At 39.5% G+C, this 14,052-nt stretch overlaps 1 protein-coding gene across 4 annotated transcripts in view; it reads left to right on the top strand.

The window, feature by feature from the left end:
- The window catches only part of LOC134344316 (uncharacterized), an 82,987-nt gene that overhangs the window by 16,576 nt on the left and 52,359 nt on the right, over positions 1-14,052 (top strand). For 3 of the 4 annotated variants that reach the window (XM_063043874.1, XM_063043875.1, XM_063043878.1), the window contains one exon: positions 12,556-12,654. In XM_063043874.1, the coding sequence (XP_062899944.1) occupies positions 12,556-12,654 (99 nt within the window). Of the gene's footprint in view, positions 1-8,633; positions 8,713-12,555; positions 12,655-14,052 lie in introns of all 4 variants that reach the window. The other variant, XM_063043876.1, reaches the window with a different exon arrangement.

Raw genomic sequence — 14,052 nt, 5'->3', positions numbered from 1 at the left:
CATGAATATCGTTCGCCAATTCAAAGCAGTCCTGTTAGGTGCTCCTCGGCCTCCTTTGCCCATATCTTCTTGACAACTGGTGCTGCGATCTTTAGTCTCTCCACTAAATTATTCTCTTGTATTTCATTTGGGACAGCATACTTTCAGAGAAGGAAATTGAGATAAATCATTGTACTTGGATTAAAATTCTGAACTAATGACATGCTCCTCGTAGTCCAAAGTCTGATTCATGCTTCTGATCAAACAATATGATAGAGATTGTTCAGGCAAAGGAAAATGATCTGCTTTAAACTTTTGTTTAAGAAGTAAATTGTATTTGATAGGGAAGGCACTTTGCATCAGTTGCAGTTTTTGTGAAGAGTAGCTAACGGACATAGGTTTTGCCGTTATAATGTTAATTGTAAATTCCTAAGGCTGCAGCTGAAAGTGATCATGTGAGTGAACTTCCTGGAGAAAATGGCATACCAATTTTGTGGCTTCATTTTATGTAGCAAAGCCATGGAATAGTTCTTTTATTAAGCTTTTCCTGAACTTCTCAGGTTATGATGACATATGATTCCATGGCTACAAGAAACCATCCTATATCTTATTAATATTAACCAGACTATGAGATAAAGGAGCAGAATTAGGGCATCGATCCATTGAGTCCACTCCACCAATTGAAACTGGATGATTTTTATCGTTCTAAACTCCATTCTCTTGCTTTCTCCCTGTAACCTTTGACACCCCTACTAATCAAGAAACGATCAATCTCTGTTTTAGATACACCGAATGACCTGGCCTCTGCAGCCGTCTGTAGTAATGAATTCTATAGATTCACCGCTCTCTGGCTAAAGAAATTTCTCCTCATCTCTGTTCAAAAGGGGCATCCTTCCATTCTGAGACTGTGCCCTCTGGTCCTAGACTTTCCCACTACTGGAAACGCCGCCTCCATATCGAATCTGCCCTGGCTTTTCAATATTCAGTAGGTTTCATTGAGATCAGTACTCAATTTTTTTTTAAACTCTTGAGCGCAGGCATAGAACCATCAAACATTCTTCTTTTAAGCAAAAATTTTAAAATTCATTATATGTTCTTGGTGCAGCTCAGGATATTCACAAATGAAGGAGACAAGAAAACACTTCCTTAGAAATAACAAAAATGCAATACAAAAGGAAAAATGAATCTCTATAGCAGTAGCAGTACAGAAATCAAAATAATACTTATCTTTCACTAAGCAAGCCAATCTGGAAGGGGCCACAGATCCAAGAATCTCACAGGCGGCCTGTTTTCTTTCTCTAAGTCTAATTCTGTCTCAACATAATCTGACTTTCTCGATGTACTGTTCCCTATTTCAACATCATCTGTGATCCAGCCCAAGACAAAACTTTCTTCCCCTTGCACTAAGAAGGTGCCCCTTTTATGCCCTTCAAAATGTCTTACCCTGGTACTTCTCCATCCCTTGATGGTAGCAGCTGCACCCTCCTTATCCTTATCTCTTATGACCTTCAGCCCAGACAAATATGTTTTACACCACTTTCCACTGTTGTGACTGAAGATTTGTACTCCCTTTCTCAAAATATTGCAGTCATCTGGTTCGCTTGTACTTGCTCAAAACAATCCCACTCCAAGCTCACACCATTTTGTCTTACAGACTTCCATTTTATTTTAGTATAAACCAAGGAGGATTCACATTGAACTTTTTCCTTACACTCATACACTAACTCTTTCATTCCTGGCATCATTCTTGTAAACTTCTCTGGACCCTTTCCAGTGCCAGCACATTCTTCCTTAGGTACGGGGCCCAGAACTGCTTACAGATTTCCAAATGTTATTTGACCCAACACCTTATAAAGCCTCAGCATTACATCCTTGATTTTACTTTCTAGTTGTCCTGAAATGAATGCTGACATTTTATTTCCATTCCTTGATACCAACTCAAACTGCAAGTTAACCTTTAGTGAGTCCTACACTAGGAATTGCAAGTGCCTCTGATTTCTGAACTTGCTCTCCATTTAAATGACTGTATATTCATTACATTGTCACCCACCTGCCATTTATTAGCCATTTTTCCCAAATCTGTCCAAGTCCTGCAGATCCCCTGCTTCCTGAACACTACCTGACCCTCTACCTATCTTTGTATCATCCATAAACTTGACCACAAAGCCATCAATTCAGTATTTCAGATCATTGACTTATAACTTGAAAAATAGCAAACCCTACATTGAACCCACAGAATGTCTCTAGTTACTAGCATATAGGTGATTATATAAAAATACAAGCAAGCATAGTAAAGTTGAACTACAAGAAAAGTACCAATTCTACACCATTCTCCCTTTGATTCTAAATCACACATTTAGGATAATTATATCTGAAAACGCAGACAGAAAAACTTGCAGTGCCTGTCTTAAAAGTGTAAAATAACTAAAAATTCACCCCGAGTTATGAAAACGTCAGAAGATATAGAGATATGTCATTGTCAGGTGGATTGACTTTATAAGTAGGTACACTTAATGTGTTTAAGCAGCTCTATTAATGATGATTCTTAAGCAAGTAATGAAGATGTAAATTATGATAAGGCACATTAGTGGAAATGTTATGACTCACAATATTGAGTAACTGCAGCTTAACAGATTTTACTGGATACGTTCAAAAATCTCCCGTCCATCAGATTGTAGGTCTTTACGAATATGATCAGCCAAATCAGTTACATCTTCCGACTCATCATATATTTAAGTACAAGACCCCTTGCCTATAACAGTACATGTTCCCTCCTTATCTGCATTAAGTATAAAATAACTAAAAAATCAACTTGAGTTAGGAAAACATTAAAGGTATATTACCATACAATCCTGGAAGGCCGTCTTGTAGACCACAAGACATAGGTGCAGAATTAGGCCACTCAGCCCATCGAATCTGCTCCACCATTCCATCATGGCTGATCCCGTCCCACTCAACCCCATACACCTGCCTTCTCACTATATTCTTTGGTGCCCTGACCAATCAGGAAACTATCAACTTCCGCCTTAAATATATGCACGGACTTGGCCTCCACTGCAGTCTGTGGCAGAGCATTCCACAGAATTGCTACTCTCTGGTTTAAAAAAAATCCTCTTTACTTCTCTTCTAAAGGGTCACCCTTCAGTTTTGAGGCTGTGCCCTCTAGTTTGGATACCCCCCAACATAGGAAACATCCTCTCCACATCCATCCTATCTAGTCCTTTCAACATTCAGTAGGTTCCCATGAGATCCCCCCCACATCCTTCTAAATTCCAGTGAGTACAGGCCCAAAGCTGCCAAACGCTCCTCGTGTTAACCCCTTCATTGCCGGAATCATCCTTATGAACTTCCTCTGGAATCTCTCCAATGACAATGCATCCTTACTGAAATATGGGGCCGAAAACTGTTAACAATACTTGTGTGCAGCCTGACTAGTGTCTTATTAAGCGTCAGCATCATCTCCTTGCTTTTATATTCTATTTCCCTTGAACTAAATGCCAACATTGCATTTGCCTTCTTTACCACAGACTCAATGTGTGAACTAACCTTCTAGGAATCTTGCACAAGGATTTTTGTATCTCTGATGTTTGAATTTTCTCCCCATTTAAATAATAGTCTGCACTATTATTCCTTTTTCCAAAATGCATTATCATACATTTCCCAACACTGTATTCCATCTGCCACTCTTTTGCCCATTCTTCCAATTTGTCTAAGTCCTGCTGCAATCACATTGCTTTCTCAGCACTATCTATCCCTCCACCTATCTTCATAACATCCACAGAGGTATCAGGCATCGTGCTGCACAAAACCAGTACTTAATTTTCAGAGAGAACAGTCCATCCAGCAGAACTCTTTCAGTTGTTGAGGAGCCAGTTGAGATGTAAATGATCAGATTTGGATTCAATAGAGACATCTTTTTGTATTGATTTGTACTTCCATAGCATGTTATTATCGTGCACAGTCATGGTCATGATAGTCTTCTGTGTTCAATGGCAACAGTGTACTTGGATTCACTGGACTTGCCTGCTTGATGATTATTAGGTGCCTTAAGAAAGTGGGCCATTTTGAACATTTATCCTTCCTTTCCAGTTCAGGTGGTTGATGAAAAACCGTCTGCCTCCTTTCACAGGTTCCATCTGCAGTCTTCAATTCCTTGATCTTTATTAAGGCAAGTTGTAACATTGCAGTCAACCATATTCTTTCATCATTGCCATCCTTACTTGAGTTGCCGGAGGTCACTGTGGAGTCCATGTCATGTTCATCCCGGAATTCCTCTGAGTTCAGATTGTTGCACTACCTCAGAGCACCATCTGATATACAGGGCACTTCCCAAGGTGTGTCACTGGCTGGACCGCCCACTGAGATCCCTGTTGTGTTTTCTGATAGTGCTTCAGTTTGTTCTTCTGCATTTCAATCTGATTACTTCTGGTGTTCTTTCACTTCCTCAGTTAATGCAGAGATTACTCTTTTGTCTTTTTACTCTCTGAAATACTGTTTTTGTGATTATCACTATTTTCCTTTTCACTTAGAAACATAGAACACCTACAGCACAATATAGGCCCTTCAGCCCACAATGCTGTGCCAAACGTGTACTTACTTTAGAAATTACCTAGGGTTGCCCATAGCCCTCTATTTTTCTAAGCTCCATGTACCTATCCAAGAGTCTCTTAAAAGACTCTATTGTAAAGTCTCCACCACCGTTGCCGGCAGCCCATTCCACGCACTCACCACTATCTGTGTGTAAAAAAAAACTCACCCCTGACATCACCTCTGTACCTACTTCCAAGCACCTTAAAACTGTGCCCTCTTGTGCTAGTCATTTCAGCCCTGGGGAAAAGCCTCTGACTATCCACACGATCAATGCCGCTCATCATCTTGTACACCTCTATCAGGTCACCTCTCATCCCCTATCGCTCCAAGGAAAAAAAGGTGGAGTTCACTTAACCTATTCTCATAAGGTGCGCTCCCCAATCTAGGCAACATCCTTTTAAATCTCTTCTGCACCCTTTTTTATAGTTTCCACATCTTCCCTGCAGTGAGGTGACCAGAACTGAGTACAGTACTCCAAGTGGGGTCTGACCAGGGTCCTATATAAATGTAATATTACCTCTTGGCTCTTGAACTCAATCCCATGGTTTATGAAAGCCAATACACCGTATGCCTTCTTAACCACACAGTTAACTTGCGCAGCAGCTTTGAGTGTCCTATGGACTCGGCTGCTAAGATCCCTCTGATCCTCCACACTAACAATTAATTTGTTCACTTGTTCAAGTAATTTTTCACTTACTCAGTTAACTCACACATTAGGCCTTCTAACTCAACGCATTCTTGTTTCAATCCATATATTTGATTTTACAACTCAGCACATTCAGGAAAGTGACAATAACCCAAATAGTCATGTGTTACTACAGTGGTATGCAGAAGATGACCTCTGGAGATTATGTAAAAATACAAGCAAGCATAGGAAAGTTAAACTATAAGAAAATAACAATTCTACACTGCAACCTAACAACACTTAAAATAAATAATAAAATGGAACTGGAATAGTGTAACTAAATGTTTCTTCCTTGGAGAGTGAAATATATTACAATCATTAAACACAAAATAATTGATTGCGTAGTCACTCACCCCTTTTGTTAGTATTTAGGAGAGGCACCTTTGGTAGCTATTATAGCCTTGAGTCGGTGTGCATGGGTCTTTAACAGCTTTGCACATCTGAACACTGCAATTTTTCCTCATTCTTCTTTACAAAACTGCTCAAGCTCTGTCAGATTGCACGGGGATTGTGAGCGAACAGCCCTTTCAAGTGCAGCCACAAATTTTCTATTGGATTGAGGTGTGGACTCTGACATGGCCACTCCAGGACATTAACTTTGTTATTTTTAAGCCATTCATGTGTAGCTTTGGCTTTATGCTTGGGGTCATTTTTTTTTTTTTGGAAAACAAATCTCCGAAGTCACAATTCTCTTTCAGGCTGCTTCAGGTTTTCCTCCAGGATTTCGCTGTATTTTGTTGCATTCATTTTACTCTCTACCTGCACAAGCCTTTCAGGGCCTGCTGCAGCGAAACATCCCCTCAGTATAATGCAGCCACCACCATGCTTCATGGTAAAGATGCTGTGTGGTGTTTGGCTTATGCCAAACATAGCGTTTAGTCTGATAGCCAAAAAGCTCAATTTTGGTTTTATCAGACTATAGAACCTTCTTCCAGCTGACTTCAGAATCTCCCACATGCCTTCTGTCAAACTCTAGCTGAGATTTGAAGTGAGTTTTTTTTTCAGCAGTGGTTTTGTATTTGCCACTCTCCCACAAAGCTGCGACTCGTGAAGTACCCGGGCAACAGTTATTCCATGTGTATTCTCACCCATCTCAGCCGTTGGTGACCTCCCTCACCAGTCCCTTTCTTGCATGGTCACTCAGGTTTTGAGCATGGTCTAGGCAGTTTCACAGCTGTGCCATATTCTTTCTGTTTCTTTACGAAAGACTTAACTGTACTCCAATGGATATTCAGTGATTTGGAAATTTTCTTGTATTCATCTCCTGACTTGTGCTTTTCAATAACATTTTCGCAGAGTTACTTGGGAGTGTTCTTTTGTCTTCATGTTGTAGTTTTTGCCAGGATACTGACTTACCAGCAGTTGGACCTTCCAGATACATGTGTATTTTACTACAATCAATTAAATCACCTTGACTGCATACCGGTTGATCTCCATTTAACTAATTGTGACTTCTAAAACCAGTTGGTTGCACCAGTGATGATTTGGTGTGTCGTATTAAAGGGGGTGAATATTTAAGCAATCAATTATTTTGTGTTTTATATTTGTAATTAATTTAGATCACTTTGTAGAGATCTGTTTTCACCTTGACACGAGTCTTTTTCTGTTGATCAGTGTAAAAAAGAGTCAAATTAATTTCACTGTGATTCAATGTTGTAAAACAATAAAACATGAGAACTTCCAAGGAGGGGTGAATACTTTTTATATACACTGTATATTTCCTGGAAAAGTAGTTTACGTCAAATCACTTGCAAATTGCACTTTAAAAATTCTCTATTGCTATTCGCCTCGACACATCAATCTTTAATTGCTGTTTATTTTTGTATTTGCTCTTGTCAATATTTTCTCTCACCCCCCCCCGCATTCCTGCTTTTGATTTTTTTCTGTTGTTATTTGTTTAAGTTGCACATTTGAAATGTTCAGAGTACAATCAAATCATTGGACTCTGCAAAGTTGCCTTGTACATGTCATGGAGAACCAAAATAACCCACCTTTTGTTGAGTTAGCAAATTATTCTCATCTTCCTTTGTTCCCACTCTCCATTCCAACAGAATGCAAATTATACAACAAACCTTTACTATTTTGAATCTAGCTGGCTATACTACTTTCTGATTCATCATGGGTTTTGGAAATTTGCCTTTGAGAAATCAGTAGTAAGCTGCTTTCTTGAATCACTAAAGTATGTCTGGTTGAAGTGCGTCTCAGTGCTATTCATAAGGAGTTCCAGGATTTCAATATTGCAGCTATGAAGGAACACGATATATTTTCCAGTCAATGTGATGTAATATGGAGGTAGTGGCATTCCTGTTTCATGCTGCCTTAGTCCTTTGTGGTGGAGATAATGTAGAGTTGCTTCATTACTTCTTTTTGTACACTACTGGCAGATGAAGTGAATGTTTAAAGTGGAGGATTGTCTGCTGGTCAGTTGGGCTACCTTATCCTATATGGTATTAAGCTTTTGGACTATGTCTGGAGCTACTCATCTAAGTAAGTGGGAAGTATTCCATTACTTTCTTGAATTGTGCCTTGAAAATTGTGAAATATACAGATTCTATCGTGCTTTTATAGCCGTGGCTGGACCATTTGTGGTTCAGATCAGTACTGACATCCCCACAATGTTGCTAGAGTAATCATTTATGATAATACCATTACACAGTTTTTTTTTTTGCTGGGGAAGCCATTTCTTGTGGATGTGTATGGATTAATCCAATTCTTAAGGTTATTTAGATTTTGTACCATGACTGCTTTTCTGGCAAGCTGAAAACAGAACTGAATGCTCTTCAAATGTTAGCACCCCATTTCCAGCCGTCATGATAGAGAGAAAATCATTGACTTGGCAGCTCCAGATAACTGGATTTCTGGATCTGTAGGAATTGCCTGACTAACTAGCCCATTAATGGTCCGGTGTTTTAGTTCTACACGAGGCTATAGTGATAACCAGAATCAGGTTTATTATTATTGGTATTATTGGCATGTGTTGTGAAACTTGTTAACTTAGCAGCAGCAGTACATGATACAATCAATTACAGTATGTGCATGTGTGTGTGTAAAATAGATTAAAGTAGTGCAGAAACAGAAGTAATAATATCTTTAAAATGTGAGGTACTGTTCATGAGTTCAATGTCCATTTAGGAATGGCAGAGGAGAAGAAGCTGTTCCTGAGTCACTGAGTCTGTGCCTTCGGGCTTCTGTACCTTCTGATTTTATGCAGTTTGAGAACATTATTCATGAGTCATACCAATTTTTCAACAAGTTCTGAGGCATAAGTCTTCAGTATTGTAACTGGGATGTTCTTAATGCCAAAATCCAATGTATTTTACAGTTTCTTAATATCATAGGGCTGAATCAAGTTGTCCAAAACCTGACTTCTGTTTTGCAGGGCATCTCTGAAGCAGGCAGAGATAGATCCCATCTGGCGGTTATGAATCAAATCTTTTCTTCCAATCATAACATTTCAGGTACAATTTCAAGATAAGAACAAGAGCTAATAGAATGCACCAATTCAGAATCGGAGAGAAGAAGCATAGAGCAGATTGCCTTTATAGTGAACCAGAGAATGTTGATTTGGATGAGTGGGGATGGGTGAAGTAGTGGTGATAAACTCTGATGAGTAAGGTAACTGCAATTTACAGGAGGCAAAGAGAGAACCAGTATTCACAGTGTAAGATGTAGTCAGAAAAGGTGGAAAAAAGAGAGAAGTAAATGGGTTATTTGTACTGATTTGGAAAGACATTGTAATGTTGAAAAGTGAGAATGCCCTTGAGAACATAAGCAGAATTTATTTGGTTAGAGTTGCAAATCTGAAGGAGTGTGTACGAGATACAGAGTGGGGACCATATGTTGTATGGAATAATGTTAGAGTGATAGTGGAAAGGTGTTGGGATTTTTAAATGCTGTCAAACTTCACTTTCCATGCATGTTCTCAACCTAACCAGGAAGAAATTATTTCTGGATCTGCTTCAGTGAACCAAATATCAACAAGCAAATATGAGTAATAAAATGCATTTAGATTAGCAGACACGTCAGGACATTGGGAAACTATCACTAGTGCTACAACCTGTGCTACACTAGTGATACTACTTTGTAAAGCCTTCCAAATTCACAGAAACATAAATGGACCAACATCGATATCCTCTCTTATGGCACCATGCCCTACTTACATTCCCTCAGCTCCTTTGGGTAAGTCAGCCTCTTGCCATGCCTGACCACTAGACTCCCAAAACAGCCACACTACTCCATGCTGTCATGGCAGGAGTTTACCAAATAAACAGAGAAAACAATTTGAGGATGTACTTAAAGCAGCAGCATTCCCACTGACTTTTGGTAAATCCCAAACCCATGACTGCTGAAAGTGGATAAAGAATATTAGGGATGGCAACGCACACACAAAATGCTGGAGAAACTCAGCAGGCCAGGCAGCATCTGTGGAGAAGAGCGAACAGTTGACGTTTCTGGCCGAGACCTGTCATCAGGACTGGAAAATAAGAGAAATCAGAGCAATAAAGTGGGGGAGGGGGGAGGGAGAAGTACAAGGTGGGTAATAGGTAAAAGTGGGAGGGGGAGGGGTGAAGTAAGGAGCTTGGAAGTTGATTGGTGAAAGAGATAAAGGGCTGGAGAAGGGGGAATCTGATAGGAGAAGGTAGAAGACCATGGAAGAAAGGGAAGGGGGTGGAGCACCAGAGGGAGGTGATAGGCAGTTAAAGAGATGAGGTGAGAGAAGGAAATGGAAGTGGAGGAATGGTGAAGTGAGGGGGGCAATACCTGAAGTTTGAGAAATCGATGTTCATGCCACCAGGTTGGAGGCTACCTAGATGGAGTATATGGTATTCCTCCTCCAGCCCGAGTGTGGCCCATGTTTGTGTATTAAGGATGGAACTGAGTCTCAAGTTCATGCACTTGGAGTACACAGAAGCCCTGAATATGTAGTAGAGGGAGCTTATCAGCTAACAAACTACCCTTCTGCCTTTCCGTATCATGTATCGCGAGTTTCATCTGAGAGAGTGCATCATTAGTCACTTAGGAATATTTTAGGAGTGGAAGACCTCTCATGGCTGAAGGGTTTTCAGAAATAATACTCTGGAGAAAAAATAACAGGTTTGAGTTAATTAAGGAGAGCCAGCATTGTTTGTTTAATTACCTGAAGAGTTAAGAGTAGAACTGAATGCAGCGATCATTAGCAAGCAGTTTTACTTCCAAAATATTTTCCACTCCAGTTGATCTTGTAGAAGGAAAGTTATTTATCGTGTAAATAGTTGTATCCAGGATATTCTACAATAATACCATTGCACTAAGATGATTGGCTGACAACTACCATTTTATTTCCTCATTGGAATGATGCTGTTATTTCACAAAGCATTCCGTGTTTGATTAAATTTGAATCGTAAGAGCATATTTTGGAAAACAAAATATTGGGACCGTATCAAATTGGGACCAATAATGAAGATGACCATGGGTTTTCAAACGGTGTAATTTATTATATTCCATAAGATATATTTTGGTGCCATTTGCAAATGAAAAAGGTTACCAAAGAGTGTTTGATAACATTTTTATTTTGATGTTGTATATACAGTTGTTGTTCATCTCCTCGCCTGTAGTGCCTCGAGCAGCAACCTTGCCATTTCTTTACCATTTGTCTGTTTTTTGTGAGGCCGAGCTGCTAGCTTGATGCTCAACCAAGCACGGAAGGAAAGCGTGCAAGGAGCCGGCCAGATTCAAACCCGGGACCATTCGCCTTGAAGTCTGGTGCGGTCCACTACACCATCAGCCAGCTTTTGTATATATAGTATATTCCAGTTAATTGGGACATATCAGGACCAATACATTTTGACCCAGTTAAGTGGCTGCCCCAGTTAGCCGGTTTCATGGAAATAGTGAAAAGGTATAAAAAAAAAGACATTATTGTTTAACTGAGTAACAAATTATGTATTTAAATGAAATACAGTACAAATTATAACGCACCAATAGAACTACAGTATTATAAAGCAGTGCATTAGTTCTAAGAGTTATCAAAATAGGAATTCTTCCAGTGAACGCTGCTGTATTCTTTGAATTTACTTTAAATGAACAAAGTCAACACAGACACAGAGTGCAGTTAGTAGACCGCCTTCATACAATGCTTTCAACAATTGCATCCTTCTAATTTTCATTTTCATCGTAACATTCAAGATGATTGACAATATCTTCAAATTCTTGTAGTTCCTAAGTTTTTGAAGAAGTGACATAGTTTCATTTTTACTCTCTGCCATTTCTGACATCACCAAGCCTGAATCCTTCAAACTGCAGTGAGCAAAAAAGTTCTGAATTGTCTCGCTGCTTTTGGTACACAAACGCATTCAATTGGCGTTATTTAAAAACTATTTGCTGTAAGCATGGTGTAGTTTCTAATGGCCACACGAGTACATGTGACTGACACTAGTTGGAATTAGTTTGGCAACAGTCTCCTGTCCCAATTAAGTGGATAATGTCCCAGAAAGCAAAGGGAATCCCAGGTATTCTCTCAATTAACTTCTGTTCTTTTTGCTAAATAAGTGGTTGTCGTGATTAACGATGCCCATTTAACCAGAATCAACTATAATTAAGCCGAACATTTTTGTTGAGCCATTTGGAAAACACTGGTACCATGCTTTATGATTCATTGGTGCTCCTGCTTCAGCAGTCCAAACACTGATAGGCTGATTCCTCATTTTCCTTCTATAAACGCAGCTGTGTTGATATTGCTGCTCGACTCAAGGTGAAGTGCACTGTTGAGGTGATGTGCAGAGACTGCCTGTGAGGGCCAATGTTGAGTGGTTTGAAACAAGTGGCATGACCACTCAGCAACACTTTATGCTATCCAGTGTGTCCTTCTCAGCTCAATGGCCTGTGAATGGTAAGGGTGAAAACAGCATGCAAGTAGTCTATCAATATTTGGAGCAGCAATGTCCTGCACTCACCATGCTGAGAAGAATAAATGCAGCTGCAGCTCTGCATTTGATTGTTGACGTTTCTCAATGCTCACCCCAGCCTTCACAGGCATCCATGGCACTTCATCTCTGTGCTTTACTTATGCTGAACCATGCAGCAATATAGTCCCTTTCACTGTTGTACAATATCACTGTCAAAAGCACATCACTTTAGATATAATTCATACTTGACATCTTTCAGCACTGATTTCCATTAGCACTCTCATTCATGGTAATTCATCCTGAATACTAAGTGTGGTACTCGTGTATTTTAATTCAGTTGCGTGCAGTTGACAAATGTGTGACAGCTGGTTCCTTTATTTGTATTTATGCACTGTTTCATTTTGTGTTCTATTATAGTAAAAATAAATGTACCAACAATGGATGCACAACATTCCTTTGGGTCATCCGTTTTAGAGAAGTACTTCAGAGATGCGGATATAAAAGACCCTATAATTGGTATGTTATTTTTCCGTTTCCATTAACTTAATATCATTTACTATTTTATATTAAGCGATGTACTTTTCCATGTGTTTAGTTTCTTTTGGGAATGTGTAAAGAGTACAAAATGTGAACATTAGTGCTACCAAATGTCCCTTGAAATTGATCATCCTTGGTATAATATGTATCTAAGCAGAAAACAATTCTGGTATTTTAAAATTTGGGTCTGTCTGGAGTCTTGGTAAATTTGGCACTAAACCTTATTAACCACCACTTGCACTTGTCATCACAGATGAATCCTTAAAAGCTTATGCTTGTTTAAGTTAATCGGCTAGAATTATCCTCAACCCAAACAGATATAGAACATTGAACAAACAGTACAGCACAAATACTGTACAGGCCCTTCAGTCCACAATGTTGTGTTGATCTTTCAAGCTACTCCAAGATCAGTCTAACCCTCTCAGTGACTCAGTGCCAGAGACCTGATCACTGTGACTTTCCCCTACTACATTGTCGTTCCCCAATGGTACCAGAGCAGTGTACTTGTTATTGAGGTTAGCAGCCAGAGGAATAGTCTGCACTATCAGCCAATTCCCTTTCCCTCTCCTGGTAGTCACCCAGCTATCTTCCTCCTGCAACTTAGATGTGACTACCTTCTTGTAGCTCCTATCTGTCACCCCCTCATTCTCCCAAATTATCTGAGTAACTCACTTCTCTAGCAAGGCACTAATGAAAAAAGAGAAATTGGACAACAATATCCCCATAGCCTCTGCCTCTTGAGCCAAAGCAGTCCAACTCTTAACTCTGTCCCACTCCAACAATAGCCATTAACTTAACCTAACTTTTTTATTGGCCTATGCTAAGTGCCTAATAACTTGCATGATCTCAAGCTCCACAGAAAGTCCTGGCACGCTCCACTGGCTTTTTAAATCTAGCACTTACTCTTGAAAAGTAACAGCTGGCACAATCTCAAACCCCACAGAAAGTCCTGACAGTCATTACTAGTTTTTTAAATATGTAATTGACAGCAGCTTCGTCACCTCTGTGTGCAAAATTCACTTGAAGAATCCAGGTTTTCCTATAAACATCTGTAAACAAAGGGTGCTTTATACTTATTGAGCTAATCTGAGAAGTCTTGTTGCAGAGGATTTCCAAAACTTGCTTGTGTCATCAGATCCTTGCTCATAGCGAGACATCTTCTTGATGTAGGTTCCAAAGATTTGTTCGCAGGTTCAACATGTCTTGATCTTCATAAAATTGTTTAATATTGTGATACTTTGATTATTAACATGGGTAGCCACCAAAAAGCGTTTTTACCTGGCATTTAGAGTGATTGCCTCTGTCAGATATTTTACCAGAATCTTGGTGATCATCATTAACAGTACTGAACCATTGGTCATTTGCTTCCCATTATTT

Source organism: Mobula hypostoma, chromosome 3 (genome assembly GCF_963921235.1).
Source record: "Mobula hypostoma chromosome 3, sMobHyp1.1, whole genome shotgun sequence".
Classification (NCBI taxonomy): domain Eukaryota; kingdom Metazoa; phylum Chordata; class Chondrichthyes; order Myliobatiformes; family Myliobatidae; genus Mobula; species Mobula hypostoma.
The sequence above is the reverse complement of the archived record's forward strand: the minus strand, read 5'-3'. Positions and strand labels throughout refer to the sequence as shown.